This window comes from Phoenix dactylifera, chromosome 1 (assembly GCF_009389715.1).
Source record: "Phoenix dactylifera cultivar Barhee BC4 chromosome 1, palm_55x_up_171113_PBpolish2nd_filt_p, whole genome shotgun sequence".
Classification (NCBI taxonomy): domain Eukaryota; kingdom Viridiplantae; phylum Streptophyta; class Magnoliopsida; order Arecales; family Arecaceae; genus Phoenix; species Phoenix dactylifera.
Genome location: NC_052392.1, coordinates 22,990,448 through 23,011,056, shown reverse-complemented (window position 1 = coordinate 23,011,056; position 20,609 = coordinate 22,990,448). Strand labels below are relative to the sequence as shown.

Genomic DNA, 20,609 nt, shown 5'->3' with positions numbered 1-20,609 from the left:
TCTAGAGTCGACTCGGCTAACTGTTCATTTGAGCTTGCTTTTTGTTCTTCCCTTTTGAGTGAGTCGGCTCGAAGATTTCTGGAGTCGACTCGGCCATTGTTCCTCTGAAAATCGCGTTTTTGTCTCTCGATCCTTTGGAGTCGACTCTTCAAACCCAAGGGTCGATTCATCTGCATCGGAGGTCGACTCAACAAATACAAGGGTCGACTCATTGAGGAATCCAGAAGTTGACTATCTATCCAATGCTGAGACTGAGCTGGGGTCGACTCTTGAAACACAAGGGTAGACTCATTGAGATCAGGGGTCGACTCTTGAAACATAAGGGTCGACTCATTGAGATCGAGGGTCGACTCTTTAAGCACAAGGGTCGACTCCTGCTTCGCTGGGGTCGACTCTTGAGAACCTGGGGTCGACTCATCCACAGAACTTTGCTTTTCTTTCCTTGACATTAGCTGCTTGGGGTCGACTTCTTTGTTGAAGGGTTCGACCCTTAATCTGTGAATGCCTCTCATTCTCTGTAAAAACTCATGTTCTATCTTTCTTGCCAAGACACAATCAATAGTAAATATTATTTATAGTTTTGTGATCATCAAAATCAAACCTTGGGTCAACAACATGGATATAGCTTTGTATAAGTGCATGAATTTTATTGGAGCATGGAACTAGAATGCACCTCTGGAAGGTCAATCTTGTTTAACACTACCATATATGGTCGTTGAAGATAGTCTGGGTTGTACATTCGTAATTCTTGCAGGAAGGTCCACTTGTTGTCAAAGCTACTCTCAGCAAAAGTAGTATTTTTTGATAATCATAAGCATACAATAGAGAAACATTAGCCACCGTAAAAGGATGAAGATATAGAGTCCAAATGTTCATGGCTTAGTTCATCCTTGATGCAAGCATCGTCATAGGCCAAGTGGATTTTAAAATGGTAGTATTATCATCAGAAAGAGTAGAGCTTATAAACATCTAGTTAAATGGTAGTATTATCATCTGAAAGAGTAGAGCTTATAAACATCTAGTTAAATCTTATCTGTGTAGCATAAAGCATTTGGAAGTCCAAGATAATGCAAAATTAGTTATTAAACTTGAAAAAACCAACAAGGTTTAGGCAAATGCAAAACATATTAAAATATATGTACTATGAGAACCATAGCCTTAGTCCATAAGCACTCTTGCAGAAAGGACTTCAATTGGCCCTTGGTGAGTGTGCTTGAGTCACCCATCCACAACTACAAATTATAATAATGAAAAAAATCGCTAATAATGGCTTCAAAGACTCCATCTTCACCACTCTCGGCTCAAGCCTTGCTAGATCTTTAAGGAAGAGGAGAGAGAAGAGGAGAGGGGGTGGGGAGTAGGGGAGAGAAAGAGAGAGAAGTAATAGTCAAAAGTGAAAATATATTCATCGAGTTATTTAAAATAGTAAAAATCTTCGATAAGATAGGGGGTCACAACAATCCATACTTTCTCTGATACAAGGTTTGTTGTGCCGAAACTGAAGTCCGGACTGGCTATCTGGCGTCATGGGTCGGTATGCCCCCGTACCATTCTGTGTCGAGCCCATACCGACACAGTAGAGGAGGCAGAAAAAAGGAAGAATAGGAGAGAAAAAGAGAGAGAAGGGGGAGAGAGGGAAGGAGAGAGGGTGGTGGAGGCTGGCGAGCTACACGAGGGAGGAGGCGGAGGAGAGGACCTGGAGGCGGAGCCCCTCCTCCACAGCTTGCTGGCCTCTGCAACCCTCTCTCTTTCTTCCTCTCCCTCTCCATTTCTTCCCCGCTCGCTCTTTCTCGGTTGCCGGAACCGTCCCGGTCTGCCACCGATACGACTCGATACTCTCCAAACCACTCGATTCGGGACGGTTCCACCGACCTTGCTCTAACATGTAATTTACATTCCCAATGCTATATTTTAGGTTGCTTAAAAAAATCTTTGAGCAATTCTTTACCTAAAAACAACTGCATCTTAAGTTTAAGTGGAAGCTTTGTCAGATCCTGTCTAAAAACTTCCGGCCATATTTTCTAAGGTCCTTATTCTAGATTGCTTATATACATGTCCTAAGCCTCTCTTATTACTGGAGTATCTTACATCACACTTGATCATATCATACAATCTGCTGCCTATCTACTCATCTTCTATATCATAATATCTGAGCCATCATTAATAAGTTTATTTCTACATTTATCCTTATTTCTCCAAGCTATCAAATTGACACCTCAACACAACATATAGTTTATAAAACTTCAGGGCATGATAGCCCTTATCATAATATAGCATAAAAGTCAGGTATGATTTTATAACAAGCAAAATATGTTAATATGTTTTAGACACAACTGGAAATTGATGCAGTTTTTGTATTAAACTAGACATCATATAATCACATGTTTACTAGAAGATACCATATCCAAGTTAAGGTTGGCAAACCCACTTGTTGAATCAAGCGCTTACTACCATACTAAAAGCAATTGCTGTTAGTAGAGGCGCAACTTTATTTTCTTAAGTCGAGGCTGACCACCGCAAGGCACCCCCCACGGCTATCAACGGCAGAGCAGAGCTCCGTACTAAGCGACAGGTAGGCAGGAGGGGCTTCGCAATGCGTCCCCATAAGCGCATCGGCAGGCTGGGCTGTCAAGCACCGATGCCACCATGTGGACCCTATAAGCCACACGTGGCAGCGAACCCCTAAGGGGGAATCCCAACAATCTCCCCCCTAAGCGACACCCTGGGAGTTTGAACCTGCAACCTCGCTCTGATAATACTCCTACTCCAACATTCAAGGATGCCAGATAAGTTTCAAGGTACCTAGGATCCATACTTCTATAGCACTTATATGAACAGTACAAAGCAGGACTATACAACTACGATGTTAAAAAATATAATCAACTCAAGTGGTGTCTGTGCAATTGTTTGTTGCTTACCATCTCCACTTGTAGGATACTGCTAAATAAACATAGCTTTATCCTTTTTGTTGTTGGTACCTGTGAGTATCGGGCCGCCAGATGGGCCAACATGGACCAAAGTCGGCAGCCCATCTAGAGGCCACTATCCGTTGCTTCGAGGGGGGGAAGAAGTGGATGTACGGTGGTTCAGTCGTCGAACCCTCCAGAACTCACCCTTCTATTAACTGAACCCATGTCACTATTTCTCCCTCACTATTCTCCTCCTTCCTCAGAGATCGGGCTCCCTGAACGGACGTCTGCATCGTCGGAGAAGGTGCTCGTGACTCCTCCCCAAAGTTAGGTAAGCTTCCGACCATCTTAGTTTTCCTCTTCCCAACCTTCTTCCCTCCCGATTTGCATGGGATAACAGAGAGAGAGAGAAAGGAGGAAAGAAAGCAAGCAAGAAAGAAAGAAAGAAAGAGAAAGGGGAAGAAGGGAAGGCTCACCGTGTGCGGCCGTGAGCATCGCTGGTGCCGCTGACCCTGGCCGTGAGCACCGCGATGCTGCAGCCCGGTCGTGAGAGCCGCGACCATCATGGGGAGCAGCCGCAAGCTCGGCCACGGTCATCCCGCGATGCCGTCATCCCTCCGCGGGAGAAGATGGGTCGCCATAGGCGCCGCTGGCCTCGGCCGGCCCTCCCAAGAGCTCCATCGCCCTTCCTGCCGAGCTCCCTCTCCACCGTGGGGTTCTCTCAAGCTCCGACGTGGGATTTTCCTTATGATCATGGGAAGGTGAGAGGAAGAAGAGAAGAAGTAAAGGAAAGGAAGAAGAGAGGAGGAGGAGAGGGAAAAAGAGAGAAGGGGGAGAGCTACGGGAAGAAGAAGAAAAAAAAGGAGAAACAGGAAGCTTCGGGAAGAAACGGGAAGAAGGAAAGAAAGAGAAAAGAAGAAAAAGAAAAAGAGAAAAAAAAGGGAAAGGAAACAAAAGAAAAGAAGGAAGGCCCATCGTGGGCCGAACTAGGCCAAGCTTGGGCTCTGTTCATTGCGGGCCTAACTTAGGCCCAGTTTAACTATGTTTGGCCCAGTTGGGGCCGTACCCCTTTGTGGGCCCAACTTGGGCCCAGTCCAGCCTTGTTGGGCTCTATTTGGGCCGTACCCATTGTGGGCCCAACTTGGGCTCAGTTCAGCCATGTGGGACCCTGTTGGACCGAAAATAGTATTTTTGATTTTGCTTAGCCCTGAACTTAACAAGAAAATTAATTATATCTAAACAGGTGCAATTGATCCGTTTGTTGGAAGTGGAATTTACGCAACAAAAGATAAGTAATTTAATACCTCAAAGTGTATTTTTCAAAGTATTTGATAAAATAATTATTACTGATTGAATCTTGAGATATATTTTGTACCTAGTAAAATGGGTCATGCATGTTAAATATTATTTGAAATTTATTATGTTATATGTTATGAAATCTGAAAAATGTGACTGGGCAAATGATGAAAAATTTATTTTGTATACATGTATGTATTCTCAGCATGGCTATGATCTGGCCCCGTCAATGAAGATTATTCGTTGGCCCTGTCGACTTGTATCTGTGAGAGACCAGTTTCGACACCGTACCATCGGTGATTAGAATAGTGGTGTTTGGACACCGTACCATCGATGTTTAATAATAGTGGTGTTTGGACACCGTACCACCGGCGTATAATAATAGTGGTGTTTGGCACTTTGTGCGACCCATGCCACTGGATTTCATGGCCATAGCCTACATATGTTGGAATTTTAGTATCAAAGTTTTTGTGAAAATGATGATAAGTTTTGAAAAGAAAAATTAGAATGCTTATTGTGATTTATTTTTCAGTCATTATTTTGTATGTTAATTAAACATTTAATATGCTCTGACCCCACTCTAGGGTATTATGTTGTTTACTGGGCTAGTATAGCTCATTATTCTATTTTCTTTGTTTTTTAGATCCAGAAGCTTGATCGCACGGGATTGGGGAGTGCGATAGATTTTGGAAGTTTTTGCCAAAATTAGAATTTTGGTTAGTCAAACTAAAATATTTGAACTATGTTGATATATGCAAATTTTGGAAACTTTGTAAGATTGTTTTGTATATATATAAATGTTTAAGCAAATTTTAAGCATTTGTGATAGCTTTGACGTGGTCAGCTGCCTTGCGTGCCCGTGCGGGCGTGCGACGTCTGCCGTGCTCCGGGCTCGGGGCGTGGCAGTACCATTTGCTTTTCTTTTTTCTTTGAGGATTTAAATATCACCTATTCATTAACAAAAGGTATAAGAGAAGCCTCCTTCAAGATGATAGGGATATAAAAGGGCATCCTAATGCACAAGGCTCCTACCACTGTGGGCGTTGGGGAGGGTCGTATGTATGTTATCTGCGCATGCGGAGAGGCTTCGTATTTGAACCCATGACAGTAGGTCATAATGGAGCAGCCTTACCTCCACATACAAAGAGGTTGTTTCTATGTTTCAAAAAAAGAGGTGGCTTAGAGCACGAGGCTCCCGCCATTGCGGGGTCTAGAGTCCTAGATGATAGGGATATCATGAGCCCAAATTCAAAAAAGGGATGGGTTGATAAACAGTGTGTTTGACAAGCCAATGGATGCACCCTATTTTTGAGCTGCACTTCTTCTAAATCTCTTTTAAAGACTATTTATCCTCTATAGAAAGATATGCACAAAGAGTATATAAAATATTACTATCAAAAATGAAATTTTATTATTCATGTTAATTCAAAGCATCTAACACATGCATGCGCTTAACTTTAGACACTGGAGTTCACAAAAGACAATGTTAGCAATGTCAATATGGAGAATCTCAATTCTACCATAATCAGATATTCAGATCTATCTGAAGGATAAATATTTCCATGTGGATCATCATTGGAGTATTCCAAAACTTTTTTCTAAGATGTTTGAAAGAACTATAAATAAAATTTTAAGTTAAGCACATAGTCATTGTCCACAGCTCTTTTAGAATAAATAATCTATCACATGCAATCTAGTTGACAAATTGATGAGAGAAGTTTGAAGCCTATTAGACTCCCAAAAACTTTTCACAGCAATGGAAGTTTTGAAATCCTTTGCAGACTCTAGCTATCAGTTTCATGCTTATGCTGTGGTCTTTTGCGTGTTCTGGATATTCATCTGTTGGTCGATTTTGTTTTTGGATCCTTTGCGAAGTTCAGTTTTCTTGTTCACGTGGCATGGCTACTTCTTAGCCTTTATAGCTATGTCTGCTAATAAAACATCAGTTCAATAGCTAGAACCACATTCAACTATTTCCACACTAAAGTTATCTACTACAGTTAGCTATTGAAGATGTTCCAGTTAAAAAAAAAAGAGCAAAAACAAAATGAAGATAGAAACTAATAAATTGCTACATAAGGAGCAAAAATATAGGTTACCTCCCTGACAGTTCTATAATCATTTATGGGGTTCTCTGCAGTAGCATCAACAACATGAACAAGAAGCCGAGTTCGCCTTAGGTGTCTCAAGAAATTCCGACCAAGCCCCTGTAATAAAATATATATTTTTTTTTTTGTGAATAAAGCATCTGATGCTGTCAATAAAGGAAAATATGACAAGATACGATGCACACAGAAGTACCTTGCCTAAATGAGCACCTTCGATCAGACCAGGCAAATCAGCTAATGTTGCTCCTGAGGAATACTTAGGTGCTTCTAAAGTAGGGTCTCCATCAAGGCGACCAAGGCTTGGCATTAAAGTTGTGAGAGGGTAGTCAGCAATATCTGGTTTTGCAAGCGTGATAGCTGCCAAAAGAGTTGACTTTCCAGCATTCGGGAGTCCCTGGGGGGAGCAAATAAGATACCCTTCAACAAAATGTTCCTTTATTTAGTACAAATAAGCTATACATGAGTAAGCACTTCACTAAATTCAATGCAACAAGGATTGAGTTGATAAGGTAGCTCTCTAGAACCAATATATCAATTACAGAGCTCCAATTGCCAAATGAAATGCTGATATGCTCTTTTTTTTTTAATATAGTAAGCACTATTTGTTCTGATGTCTTGGGCCTTGGCAATGTAATGGTTGTTTGTTTATATTAATTCAAACATGGTGCATTTTTATCATGTTTTATAAGGACTTCTGACAATAATATGAGCACTGGGCTTACTGAATAATGTAAAGCACAGGTTGGCATGGGTCACCTTCTTTGCACCCCTTCATAAAAGCATCCTTATGTAAAATAAAAACTGGTGAAGTATTAATAGAGCAAATCAAAGTGGCTTCAGCAATGGTTGTGGATGAGTAAGGGTAGACTTACCTGATTCAAGAATCAAGGAGGGTTTAGATAATCTCAGTAGGTCTAGATATACTACAAATGGCAAACATAACCAAAGTGATAGAATAAGTAGTTACTTAGGAAAATATGAGCATTGTTACTGCAGCAAAGGGACAGATATATGATTATACTCATGTTCTCAATTTAATTGGTGTTTCCATTGCTAGCGGCAAATCACTAAAATATCCATGATAGTCAAAGTCAATGTTGGCCCCTTGGATGTTTTTACATGAATATCTGGGTTCACGTTAAATCATTAATACATGATTGATCATATTAAGCTCCAAAAGAGCACTATACAAAATTAAATCATGCTAAAAATATCACTAGCAAGAATAGTATGCTCAAACCAATCAAAAGGCTTTGGGATCTCATGATCAGCCTAGGAAGGGATGCAAAGAACCAACATTAGGATCACTCTAGTAGATGAGCTTGTATAATAGAAACAGTTCCAGTTGAAACCCTGATCATATTAATAGTTGCAGTAATTCATCTTTGTTGACAAGCTTCCACCTATTAAGCTTGGAGCAACACCAAAATATACATGAGCATGATAAAAGTAATAGAAGAAACTGAAGCACGAAGGAAGCAAGAATGATGCTCAACCTCACTACTGCAAGAATTTAGAGCTAAGGACACAGTAAGGCACATATACACCTTACAGCAAAATGACTGACAGGGTCTAGACAATGCAACCAAGCATTGAGCACTTAGCAGGCCAATAATTTCCAAGTGAAATAGCAAAACATACAAAAAATGAATATAGTATCAAATCTCTTAATATAAATAGGCTTTGCTGATGTTCAAACACTCTCAGCGAAGACACTGTAGTTCTGGTCAGCCAAGTGTGAAAGGGCAATATAAACTAAGAGAACAAGGCTTTGTAAGTTAAACACCGAAACGATTTTACGGATACCAAGATGCTGTCAGCAATCTCGAAAAGACACCAAATGCCAGAACAGAGTGTAAGAGGCAGTTAACCCATAAACAGAAAATAAATGGAACAAACGGTTTAGAAAAAGGTCCTCAAGGAATGGCCAAAAATAAATCCTTGAAAAAGGGTCCTGCAAGAAATAAAACGAAAACCTCAGACAGATCTTGAATCAAATCCTAATCAAATTACATGAGTTCTCTAATTGTGATTTAAGTTTCTAATTAGGCAACAATCTAGCTAGCTTAAGTGTCCGTTTCACTCGAACTAACCAAAAAAGGAAAAAAAGAAAGAAAAGACCTGCATAAAGTTAGAAAGGCTCAAGAATAGAAATAGACTGGTAAAAAAAAGTGTAATTTATTTGGAAAAATTTAGTACTAAAAAAGTATTTGAAGACATTTCAAAACCTTCTTTTGCATAGGAAAAGTGAGTTAAATTTTCTGACATTTTGAGGTTCTATTGTAAGTAAGCAAAACACAGAAAACGCTTGTTTGCAACCATTGACTAGGTTAGCGGAAAAGGCACCGAAAACATCTAAGAAAAAGCCTTAAAAAGCTCTCGAGGTCTACCAACTACAATGATGCCAATGTAATTTGAGACTAGCAATGCTCATGCAAAATAGTCCTCCAACAACAAAAACAAAAGGAAAGTGATGAAATTATCCAACAGCTGAAAAGTCCTTTGGATTTGTCAATCCATGGCAAGTGTGGTGTTCCCCAAACTTCTCATTGGAGGCTTTTGAAGAGGTCTACTACCATGCATTCTTGCATATAAGAGTGGGAAAAAAGCACACTACAGGGAAAGTGGCTTTCCCAACAGTGATCTGCCGATGCTATAAAGAAGCGTCTTCAATCAGTCACCGCACCAAATTTTGGCGATGCGAGGAGGTAGCGTCGATATATTCCGGCGCTTAAAAGCATCGGAAGTGGGAAGAGAGCTATGATAACATTTATAAGCATCGTCGGAAGCCTAAGGTAATACGGCGCTTTTTAAAAGCGTCGTTGGAAGACTTAGTGCGCTAAGGCGATGCTTTAGAAAGCATCGTCGAAGGCCTAATCGTCGTCCTAGGATGACGCTTTAGAAAGCATTGTCGGAGGCTAAATCTCACCCCCAAGATGATGCTCTAAAAAGCGTCGTCGAAGGCCTAATTTCTAAGACGACACATTAGAAAGCATCGTTGGAGGCCGATTGCCCCCAACAATGCATTATCCCCCCCTCCCCAAACGATGCTTTACAAAGCGTCGTCGAAGCCCCCTCCCTATCCCTAACCCCTCCAGCTGCCCCCCCTCGTTACAAATCCCTAACCCCTTCCAACCCAGCCGTCCCTCCTTACAAATCCCTAACCCCCTCCCCTTCTCTCTCCGTCGCTCGCTTGCGTCTCATTTGAGATCGATCTTTCTTGATCTCCTACGATGGTTGCGAACTCCGTCCTCGCTAATGGTGGCAAGTGGCAATCGCCCGGCGGCCTCGTGGCGGTGTACAGCGAGGTGTAGACGAGCCGCCTCAACCACCCCCTCCCCCTTCCCTCCGTCGTCAGAGGGCCCTTCAAGATTATCGATGAGGCTCCGAACTCCGCCGCCAGAAACCCCGTTATCCATCTTCCTTCATTTCTCTCTTTTGGTTATTGGTTGAGATCTATGTAGATCGACCTGAGGTTCTGATAGTAATGCTTGTGATGGTATGGGTTGCATATGAGATCAAGAAGCTGTTTCCTAATCTCTTCGGTCAACCATCGGTCATGCTAGTGCCAACGGGCGTTGTTCCGTCGGAGATGGCTGGGATTCTTAATGTCGGTATGGTGCTCTCCGGAGGCCAAGCTCCCGGTGGGCACAATGTCATCTTTGGGATCTTTGGTGAGTGCTTCTTTTCATGGTTTCTTTTGGTTGTCCTTTTCTCCCCGTACAAATTGATTGATTTCTTTCTTTGTCCCTTTGTAGTTGTGGATGCTTTTGTGTTTTTGGTTGATTGATTGTTAGATTGATCTTTTGATTTTTTTTTCTTTTCTTTTCTATGGTTTTTGGTAGATTACTTGCAGGATCGAGCCAAGGGGAGCACGTTGTATGGATTTAAGGGAGGTCTGGCAGGGATCATGAAATGCAAATACGGTGCTAGAAGGATGACCTCTGACCTTTAAAGCTTGCTAAAAGGGAAAAAAATTTTAAAATATTTTTTTTATAAAAATAATTATAATGATGCTTTAAAGCGATGCTATAAAAAAATTAGCAGTTAATAGTTGACGCTTTCAAGAGGCGCTAACTGCCTGATGCTTATAAGCGTCGACTTTTAGTGATGCTAAAGCGTCAGCAGATTTTTTTCCACTCTTACATAGCTGACACTTTTGCAACGCTTTAGAAAGCGTCGGCAGCAAAATTACCGACACTTATAAGCTTCAGTATAGGCTTTAAAAAGCATTGGAAAAGACAAGTTTTTTTGTAGTGGCATAAACAACATCTACTTGCGATGGTGACAATACAGTAAATGATATGAGAGATTGGTTTCCAAATAAATACAAAATTATATGGGCAGCCAATGTAGAAATAGAGTCCACTGCTAAAAAAAATAATGCAGCAAAAGATCATTGGCTTCTGTTCTTCTTTCCTTTTTAGATATTGCAAGCATTAGAAAAAACACTCAAGAGCAAGAACTTCCTTTGTTGTCAATCTTGTAAATGATTCTTGCATTACTTTCATAGTAGCCAAACATTTTTCTGAAAAAATATAAAAGTACCTTGCAAGGAAGAAACAATACAATTTGTCACCACCTTCACACATTTGGAAGGTACTTTTGATACCACCTTATAAATGCTAGGCATTACACAGCTTACTGGCTTATTTCAATCATGCATCCTTTTATGACCTTTCCAAATAAAAGCGATATATCTTGAAACTCTTGACCAAATTTAAAGTAATAATAGTCAGGCCCTCTCACCCTCATTTAACTAAAAAAGAATAAGCTTTTATATGGCCTTCCAATTATTTTGCACTTGAAAGGCATCATGTATCGTATTGTACAAATAAAACTGAGTATGCAAGTATTTGACCCTCCTTTGATTTGAATTACATAGCATTTCAAAACACATGGCAATCAAAGTTAATACTACATCCCATCTAAAGTTCCTCATGGTAACTAAAAATTGTCATCTTCATCAACCTAGTTAAACTTATCTCTAGATACTGCAGTTGATGGTTTAAAAGAAAGAAGAGCACAGCACTACTGACCACTAATTTCATATAATAAATGTCAAACCTAGAAAGGACTTCAAGATTGTTCACATACCCCACAAGACCAGCATCAGCAACCACTCTTAAGATGAGTTCCAAGCTAACCTCCTCCCCAGGCTGACCAAGAACTAGAACCTTCAAAAAAGCAGCAGCAAGATGCTTATACAGAGAAAAAAAAATAAAAACACCTCGTGAATGAGACCAACTATAACTTTAATAGCTATACTGATATAACAAATAAATTATGGGATACATATGCCAAAGTTTCAGGTATAATGATATAGGAAATCCATCTGATCCAAAATCTTCATATAGGACCCAGTTATTCTCCTTGTGTTAAGGCTTTCATCCTTTCAGTTTGTGTACCATTAAGCAAAAATCAAAAGGCTTAAAATATAATGTTATGTGAAACATTTGTGAATAAATTATGTGACATATACTGCTAATAGCAAATAAATTATGCAATAGATATGCCAAGGTTTAAGGTATAATGTTATAAAAAATCCAACCGATTCACAATCTTCATATAGGGTTAGGTATTCTCCTTGTGTTAAGGCTTTCATCCTTTCAGTTTGTGTACCATTAACAAAAGTCAAAAGGGATAGAAATATTTTATAGCCTCTCTGTCATTTTCTTGCTTACTCTAAAATGGGCTTTTCGTTCTGTGATCTTGGCAGTGTTTGTCTAATGGATCAAGGTGCATATCAAGAATTAGATTACCACATCTACATACTCAACCATAGATTCCAAATTAACATATGCTCAAAGCTCAAAGTAGATCAAATCAGAAGGCAAGTTTCAACAGTCATGATAGCGTGTAGTGGAAGATCTTTAAATTTTGAGGTTGTAGTTAATGGTCTGGTATGCAATACAAGTTATGTTTCATTCTTTGGTTTTTTGAAATCTCTCCGTTATATTTTGCGGAATTAATTTGGTTTAACATTAAAAGAGGAGTAAATTTTAAAATTTTAAAGAAGTTATCAGCCATAGTTTTTTGTGTATGACCAGAACCCTAGGCGAAGCAAGGTTTCTTGCTTACTTTTTGAGTTCTCAGAAATCCCTGGGAATTAAAAGCAGAAACTGTCATCAAATGATAAGTTCAGCTCAGCCTGTTCACAACTCATCTCAACTTTTAGGACTAATTTAATCTTTCATTAATAATTTGTCTCCTTTTTGTCTTCATCTTCGATAACAAAAGGTTCAAATTATATCATTCCTAATCCTTCTTGCATCACATCTTAAATATCAACGACCAATTTCTCCTAGAGAGAGAGAAAACAATGTGAGATGAACTTACTCAAAAGCCTAGCTGACATCTTCAGATAAAGTTCAAAGGATATTGTAGTCATACCATTCACATATTAATAAGAGTCAGAGGCAGCAGTATATGTGTTATATATACAAATTTAATGTTATGGAATTTGGACAAATTGATGCATGTCAACCAATAAATTAGATACATGCAAATAGCAGAGATTGCATATGTACATTGCAAAACCTTCAAACTAAGAGTATCAACTAATACACATGACTAATATTTATATGTTTATTTGAGTATTTTTAGCTGCAAAAAGTTGGTATCCTTAGCAGTCATTCATGAGATCATAAAGCAATGAAAGACACCAATTACAAGGTTCTAGATCTAGAAGTCTTGATTGTGTACTTTATTATTATACAACATCAACTATTATTGCGTTGAATGCAGTCAAGTGTTGGTCCCTGCTGCATGGCATGTATTCCGCCAGCCAAGGACAGGCATAGAACAGGGGGTACGTACCCCTTGTATTGCTCTTACTAGAGTGCATACCAATTCTTATTAGTCCATGCTGGTGCATGCCAATTGGCACACAGTAGCATGGATAGACAAAGACCAGCATAAACTCATTGTTCATGTTATAAGGACGGCACATGGCCAGCAGGCACCACAAAGGCACAAACAGTATGTTACCAGACCATGCCGACCTTTGACAGACACAAGTGCTGCAAATAGGAGTTTTCCTCAGAATGCGATCTTCTCCATTTTCTTACTTTCCTGAATTTAATTAATTAATTAATTAATAGTTTGATTGATCAATAATGCATCTCAAGTACATCAAAGGCATCACATGTTGACAGCTACAATTCATTTTGAGACTCAACAAATTACAACTAAGCAAGTACAATAATTGATAGATATACCTAAATTCAGCTTCAATAACACTGTGACAGAAGCTTACCTTGTCACTTTCATCCCTCATCACATTACTAGATAGTGCCATCAACCTTTTCCTTCTATGTTCCGGCATCTCAAACAAGCTAATCTGTGAAAAAAAAGGGCATGACACGTATAACAGTGAATAAGGGAATAAAAGTTGATTAAGCACTATGGTAAAATGGAAATATTGTGTATTGACTATCAGGCTTAATCTGCTTGCCGCTTTAGCACATACTAGAATTATAAAGAGACATCAAAATTACATAAGCATATTTTATTATACTGCATACAACAGGACGCAAAAGAAAATTGAAACTTTACAGGCATAATAGCAAGATGATCAAGGAATCTTGGTAGCAAGCAAGTAAATTATGCAGTCAAAAATTTGGAGACGGCCACTAGACAAACCCATCAAATTTCATCTTGGTCTATGACATGGACATGATCATCCAAGCCCCTTTGCATCAAATATGACAGCTATGAAGCACACCTGTCAGCTCTAAGACAAGAAGGCTTCATGTTTCCCATCAAATTGTGTTCTATTTTATAAACTGAAACTAAAATATAGAAAAATTTCTTTATAATGGGGTGAATATGGAGATTGAAAAACAAAATATCAAAAATATTACGTGTTTGTATGTAGGTAGATTTATATATTATCATAAAGAAAGGAGCTTATTTATTTTTGATTTCAGTATAGGTTTTACGCGTACATAATACATTTTCCATAGTTTACATGAATTGACTCCATCTTTTTGACCTACATCTTTAAAAAGATACAAAAATTGGCCATACAATAACTTAAATGGCAGAAATGATAGTTGCCTTCATCCACTCAAATGCTTGTAACAAGCTGTCGATTGGATGACAGCAACTACAGTTCCAAACTTAGTGATTGGGGCTTGGTGAAAGCAAGAACTAAAGCTATGCCTCGAATAAAGTAAAAGGCATAAACTCGGAGAGAATAGGCACATATTTACATATATACATATGTACACAGTACATATACATGCAAGCAGACATGCACATGCATGTGCACACACAGAAGAAAGGATGGAAAGAGAGGTAAACCAGTCTTTGAGATACTGAGGCCAAAGAACATGCCCTCAACAGGTGACATGATTATTGCATAATGTAGTAGTTTGGCCAAGGACAGCGGAATCGGTACCAGGCACCATACCGGTTGCCCGGCGGGACGAGTCGGTATGGGCCCGCGCCATGCCGTGCCGGGCCCGTATCGACACATCTTCTATGGCAAGGGAAGGGAGAATGAGAAAAAGATAGAGAGAGAGCAAGGGAGGGAGGGAGAGAGCGCGGAGGCTTCCCGGCCTCAGCCGGTTAGCCCCGGCCTCTCTCTTCCCTCCTCTCCTGCTCCCTTCCTCCCCCCCCCCCCCTCTCTCTCTCTCTCCCTCTTCCTCTTCTCCTTCTTCCCCTCCGGCAAGTCTCGGTTTCAATGGCAGAACCATTCTGGTCCGCCACCGGTATGGCCTGGGACGCCCTGAACTGGGCGGTTCGGGACAGTTCCGCAGACCTTGAGTTTGGCCTTTGTAAGAAAGTGCGCATACAGTATATAGCTCACAAAACTGAAGGATAAGCAGTTGGGTCATTGCATGAATGCAATCAAAAATCAAACTTCCCTCCTAAAGTTGTTGTACTGACAAAAAATCATGCATAACTTGCCATGTAGATCCTTCAAACTAGTGAAAGAGTCATCTAATTGATTTTCAAATCAAACGAAGAAACAATATTTCCTTGCCAGCAATTTTCTCCTAAACAAATTTGCAAGCAACTTCAGTGTGGTTATCGGCTTTAGAACACTTGGTTTAAGGCTATAGAATCGCATCTAGGTCATCACATGGTTGAAGATAACTTCATTTACCTTTAGGCCATCCAAAACAATAGAACATAGCAAAAATAGTGGTATTTCTAAGGTTTGGCAAGCTGAGAACAGCACCATGGCCTCCATCTCCAGAACGTACAGTGATGACAACCTGATCAAAATAGTGGTATGGTTCTCTTATCAATGTGGCAGCATTAGTGGACAGAGATTCTTTGACCCTTGCAGATCTGCAGTTAATGACAAAGTACTGAATGCCTTTTGAACTATAACTCCACTGTCTACCCCTGCAAAAGAGACAACTCATGGTAAATTATGAGTAATCTAGAAATTCAAAAATTATTCCAAAATTTCCATCAAAACAAAAGCCTCGAGCACCAAAGAAATGTAAAAAGCAGGATATCAGAATCCAATAGTACAATAAATGAATCAAATCTCTTATGCTATCAGGCTTCCTACAATATCTCTTCAAAGAAGTTGTAATAAGAAATAGTTTTTTTCCTACTAAAATCCTTCATGAAGACAAAATGAGAATTTACAAAGCTGTAACATGCTCGTACCTTTTTCTCCTGAATATGCAAAACTATCATTTTAGTGAAACTATCTCTAAAGTATAATCTGGTCTTCTCAAGCTTATTACAACGCCCATTGCAAAACAATCATCTTAAGTACCCCTTGCTTGCACAAATCAACAGAACAAAACGCTATGAACTAATAAACTCAGAGTGCTTCAGTTAAATATTTAATCACAAATTCAGAGTCTAAAAACAAGTAGACAAGATGAAAATTCTGGGGAGAGACAGAAAGAGAAACAGGGGTTCACCAAATTTCCAAAAAGAATTCAATGTTCGATAAATTGAATATTAAACAAGCATATGTAAAAGAGATTAGACATCATAAACTATGGGTTGTCATCTCAAAGTTAAAAGAAAATCACATAGAAATCAATATAAATCTACATCAACTCCCTTACATACCATCTGATTCCCAGACCCCTGACCCACACAGTGGCAATTCTTTCTTTGCTAAATCCATAAATTCATCATTTGCTTATCAAATCCAATATAAATAATCTGCCTCACTCGACGATGCACCCCATGCAGCTCATCATATGGTGCTTTTAGTTAAATTTAATAATCCGCAAGACACCTCTTCACCTCTTGTCATACCCAACCTGTGATGCTCAAGTTGATCCACTAGGAGGACATGAGATCACTTAGGTTGCGAAACAGAAGGATTAGGCGAACTACAATAAGAATCATTGTTAATTCTTCAAGGTTCACAAAAATCATAAACCATTGACCAGTCAGCGAACGGTTCAAACAATCCAAGATAATTGGTTAGCTATTCGTCCAATAAAAAGAAATTGCAAAAGAATTCAAGAACTTACAATATTCTCAAGAACAGTATGATTAAAAATCACGAGTTCAAGACAGATAAAATCTACTTATTCTATAATTAATTTCTTTAAATTCCTCAGCTTCAGACACCAATCAAGAAGAATAAGAAACAAGTTCTTCACCTCATGAGCAAAGAAAGATTGGAAAAGATAGCAGAGACGATAGAAAAAGAGGGGCAAACGATAGATTATTGACTAGTCAGCGAATGGTTCAAAAGAGGGGGAAACAAGATTTATTTCATACAACAAAAACAATGATGGATACAATAACATAAACCTCACAAACACAGAGAACAAAACTTACCTGAAAAAGTGGGAGAACATTAGCAAGACGTTTAATGGATCTCACATTGAGAGTTTCATTTACCATCTTCACGTAAAACCCCACAATCTCCTGTTCCATCAAATCAAAAACATACATATCAAACTAACCAAGCCATTTGCAATCAGATAGAATCTTAGAACCAAGAAACAAACGACCACCTGCAACAATCCAGACATTGTAGCATAGGAATTGAACACCAAAAAACCAGCCCGGTGGTAATTATCTGGATCTTCCTCCCTTTTTCTGCAGCCAAGAATGTATAAATTGATGATACTCTGATAGTCATTAATCACCGGTAATCAATTTCTTGGATCTTGGTTTGTACAACCAAATTTCATATGACCTGGAATCCTTTAAAAGCGATTTTTCAAAATAGAACAAGAAGGGCATGTAAATCACGAATTGAGAGAAAAGTCTAAATCGAGACAGATGTACCCAAAATCAACAAAGAAACCCAAGAAAATTCAAAAAAGAAATGGAGACCTCGACGAGGCAGTTGCTTAGGTATCTGATGGCGTTTTCCCTAAGATCTCGACGAACACGACGATGACCTGGGGCATCGTCATTGGCCTCTTCATCCACTTCACCTTGTGCTTCTTGCCCAACTTTTTTCCCTCCTTCGCCCCAGAGATATCTGCAAACCCACCAAAAGGAAAGAGAGAGCGTCATCAAAGAATCAAGATGGAAGAGAGAGAAAGGGAGCGGAAACATGGGGAAAGGTGGGACCTTGATCGATCTTGGGCCTTGGAGGAGGCTTAGAGTTCTTTCCTCCCATCACTGCTCCTCTTCTTTCTTCTCTGGGTCGCCGGGTCGCCGGGTCGCGGAGGCTTTCTTCCCCCATCTCCGCCATTGTTTCCGGCCTTCAAGTTTCTTGGGCTCAGAGAGAGACGTTGGGGGGGCGGGCGGGCAGTGGGAACGGAGGAGAGAGAGAGGCGTCGGTGGCAATTTGGGCAGTGGCGAAGGGTTTAAATAGGGAAGACGAGGTCACATATATGACGGTTTTTTTGGATGCATACCAATTTTAAAATTTAAATTTACATTAATACCGCCATTTTAAAATTAAATTTTTTTATAATATATATATACATACATATTCGTATACGTATACCGGTATACGTATACGCTTACACATATGTTTACGCATTCATATACGTTTTCGTTTACGCATATGTTTATGCATATGTATAGGCATACGTTTACATATATTTTTACGTTTACATTTAGATTTATTCACACGTTTACATTTACGTTTATGTTTCCATGTATGCATATGCTTATGTTTACGCATATGCGCACATTTTCGCTTATGTCTTCGCTTACGTATAGGTATACGTCTACGTATACATATACGTACATACATATACGTGTATACGTCTACGTATATACGTATACAAAGACGTACATATATATGTAAACGTAGATATATCCGTATACGTGGACGTACTCGTACAACGAACCGAAAACCTATACGTAAATGTAAACGTAACCGTAAACATACACGTACACGTACAGATATACGGATACGTCTACGTTATACGTCTACGAATACATAAACGTAAACGTAAATGTAAACGTAAACGTAAACGTATATGTATACGAATACGTATACGTATGCGTAAACGTATAACATATACGAAAACGTTTACGTATACGTAAATATATACGTATACGTATACGTTTACGTAAACGTAAACGTAACCGTATAACGCATACGTATCCGTAAACGTATAACGCATACGTATCCGTAAACGTATAACGCATACGTATACGTAACCGTAAACGTATAACGCATACGTATACGAATCCGTAAACGTATACGTATAACGTATCCGAATACGTATAACGTATAACGTATAACGTAAAACGTATACATAAACTTAAACGTAAACGTAAAAACATAAACGTATAACGTAAACGTAAACGTAAATGTATAACGTATAATGTAAACGTAAACGTATACGTATAACGTATACGAATACGTATAATGTATAACGTATACGTATAACGTATAACGTATACGTAAACGTAAACGTAAACGTAAAATGTAAACATATAACGTAAATGTATAACGTATACGTAAACGTATACGTAAACGTAAACGAAAACGTAAAACGTAAACATATAACGTAAACGTAAACGTAAATGTATAACGTATAATGTAAACGTAAACGTATACGTATAACATATAACGTATACGAATACGTATAACGTATAACGTATACGTATAACGTATAACGTATAACGTATACGTATAACGTATAACGTATAACGTATAACGTATAACGTATAACGTATAACGTATAACGTATAACGTATACGTAAACGTAAACGTATAACGTATACGTATAACGTATAACGTATAACGTAAAACGTATACGTAAACATAAACGTAAATGTAAAAACATAAACGTATAACGTAAACGTAAACATAAAGGTATAACGTATAATGTAAACGTAAACGTATACGTATAACGTACAACGTATACGAATACATATAATGTCTAGGTATAACGTATAACGTATAACGTATACGTATAACGTATAACGTATACGTATAACGTATAACGTATAACGTATAACGTATACGTATAACGTATAACGTATAACGTATACGTATAACGTATAACGTATAACGTATACGTAAACGTAAACGTAAACGTAATACGTAAACGTAAACGTAAACGTATAACGTATACGTAAACGTAAATGTATAACGTATAATGTAAACGTAAAAGTATAATGTAAACGTATACGTATACGTTAACGTAAACGTATAACGCATACGTAAACGTAAACGTAAACGTATAACGCATACGTATACGTAAACGTATACGTAAACGTATACGTAAACAGACCTAAACGTATAACGTATAACGTATAACGTATACGTAAACGTAAACGTAAACGTATAACGTATACGTAAACGTAAACGTAAACGTAAAACGTAAACATATAACGTAAACGTATAACGTATACGTAAACGTAAACATAAAACGAAAATGTACATGTATAACGTATACGTATATGCAAACGTAAATGTAAACGTATAACGTATACGTAAACGAAACAAAAACGTATAACGTATAATATATAACGTATACGTATACGTAAACGAAAACGTATAATGCAAACGTATATGTATACGTATACGTGAACGTAAAACGTAAAATGTAAACATAAACGTAAACATAAAACGTATAACGTAAAACGTATAACGTAAACGTAATACGTAAAATATAAAACGTAAACATAAACGTAACCGTATAACGTATACGTAAACGTAAACGTATAACATATACGTAAACGTAAACGTAAACGTATACGTAAACGTCAGCGTATAACGTATACGTAAACGTAAACGAAAACATAAAACGTATACATAAACGTAAACGTATAACGTATGACGCATACGTAAACGTAAAATGAATAACGTATAACGTATAACATATACGTAAACGTATACGTTTACGTTACGTAATACGTTTACGTAATACGCTTA

At 38.6% G+C, this 20,609-nt stretch overlaps 1 protein-coding gene across 1 annotated transcript; it reads right to left on the bottom strand.

Moving 5' to 3' along the window:
- Positions 1–547: 547 nt before the first annotated feature.
- Positions 548–18,047, bottom strand: LOC103720278 (probable GTP-binding protein OBGC2). The gene is made up of 12 exons (XM_039127340.1): positions 17,837–18,047; positions 17,594–17,744; positions 17,269–17,353; positions 17,090–17,179; positions 16,621–16,632; positions 16,364–16,420; positions 15,424–15,673; positions 13,572–13,793; positions 11,407–11,490; positions 6,507–6,707; positions 6,305–6,412; positions 548–763 (listed from the first exon to the last, which is right to left on the bottom strand). Exons 4-12 carry the CDS (start codon positions 17,107–17,109, stop codon positions 647–649), a joined length of 1,071 nt encoding a protein of 356 aa, XP_038983268.1. The 5' UTR covers positions 17,110–17,179; positions 17,269–17,353; positions 17,594–17,744; positions 17,837–18,047; the 3' UTR covers positions 548–646.
- Between the last annotated feature and the right edge of the window lie 2,562 nt (positions 18,048–20,609).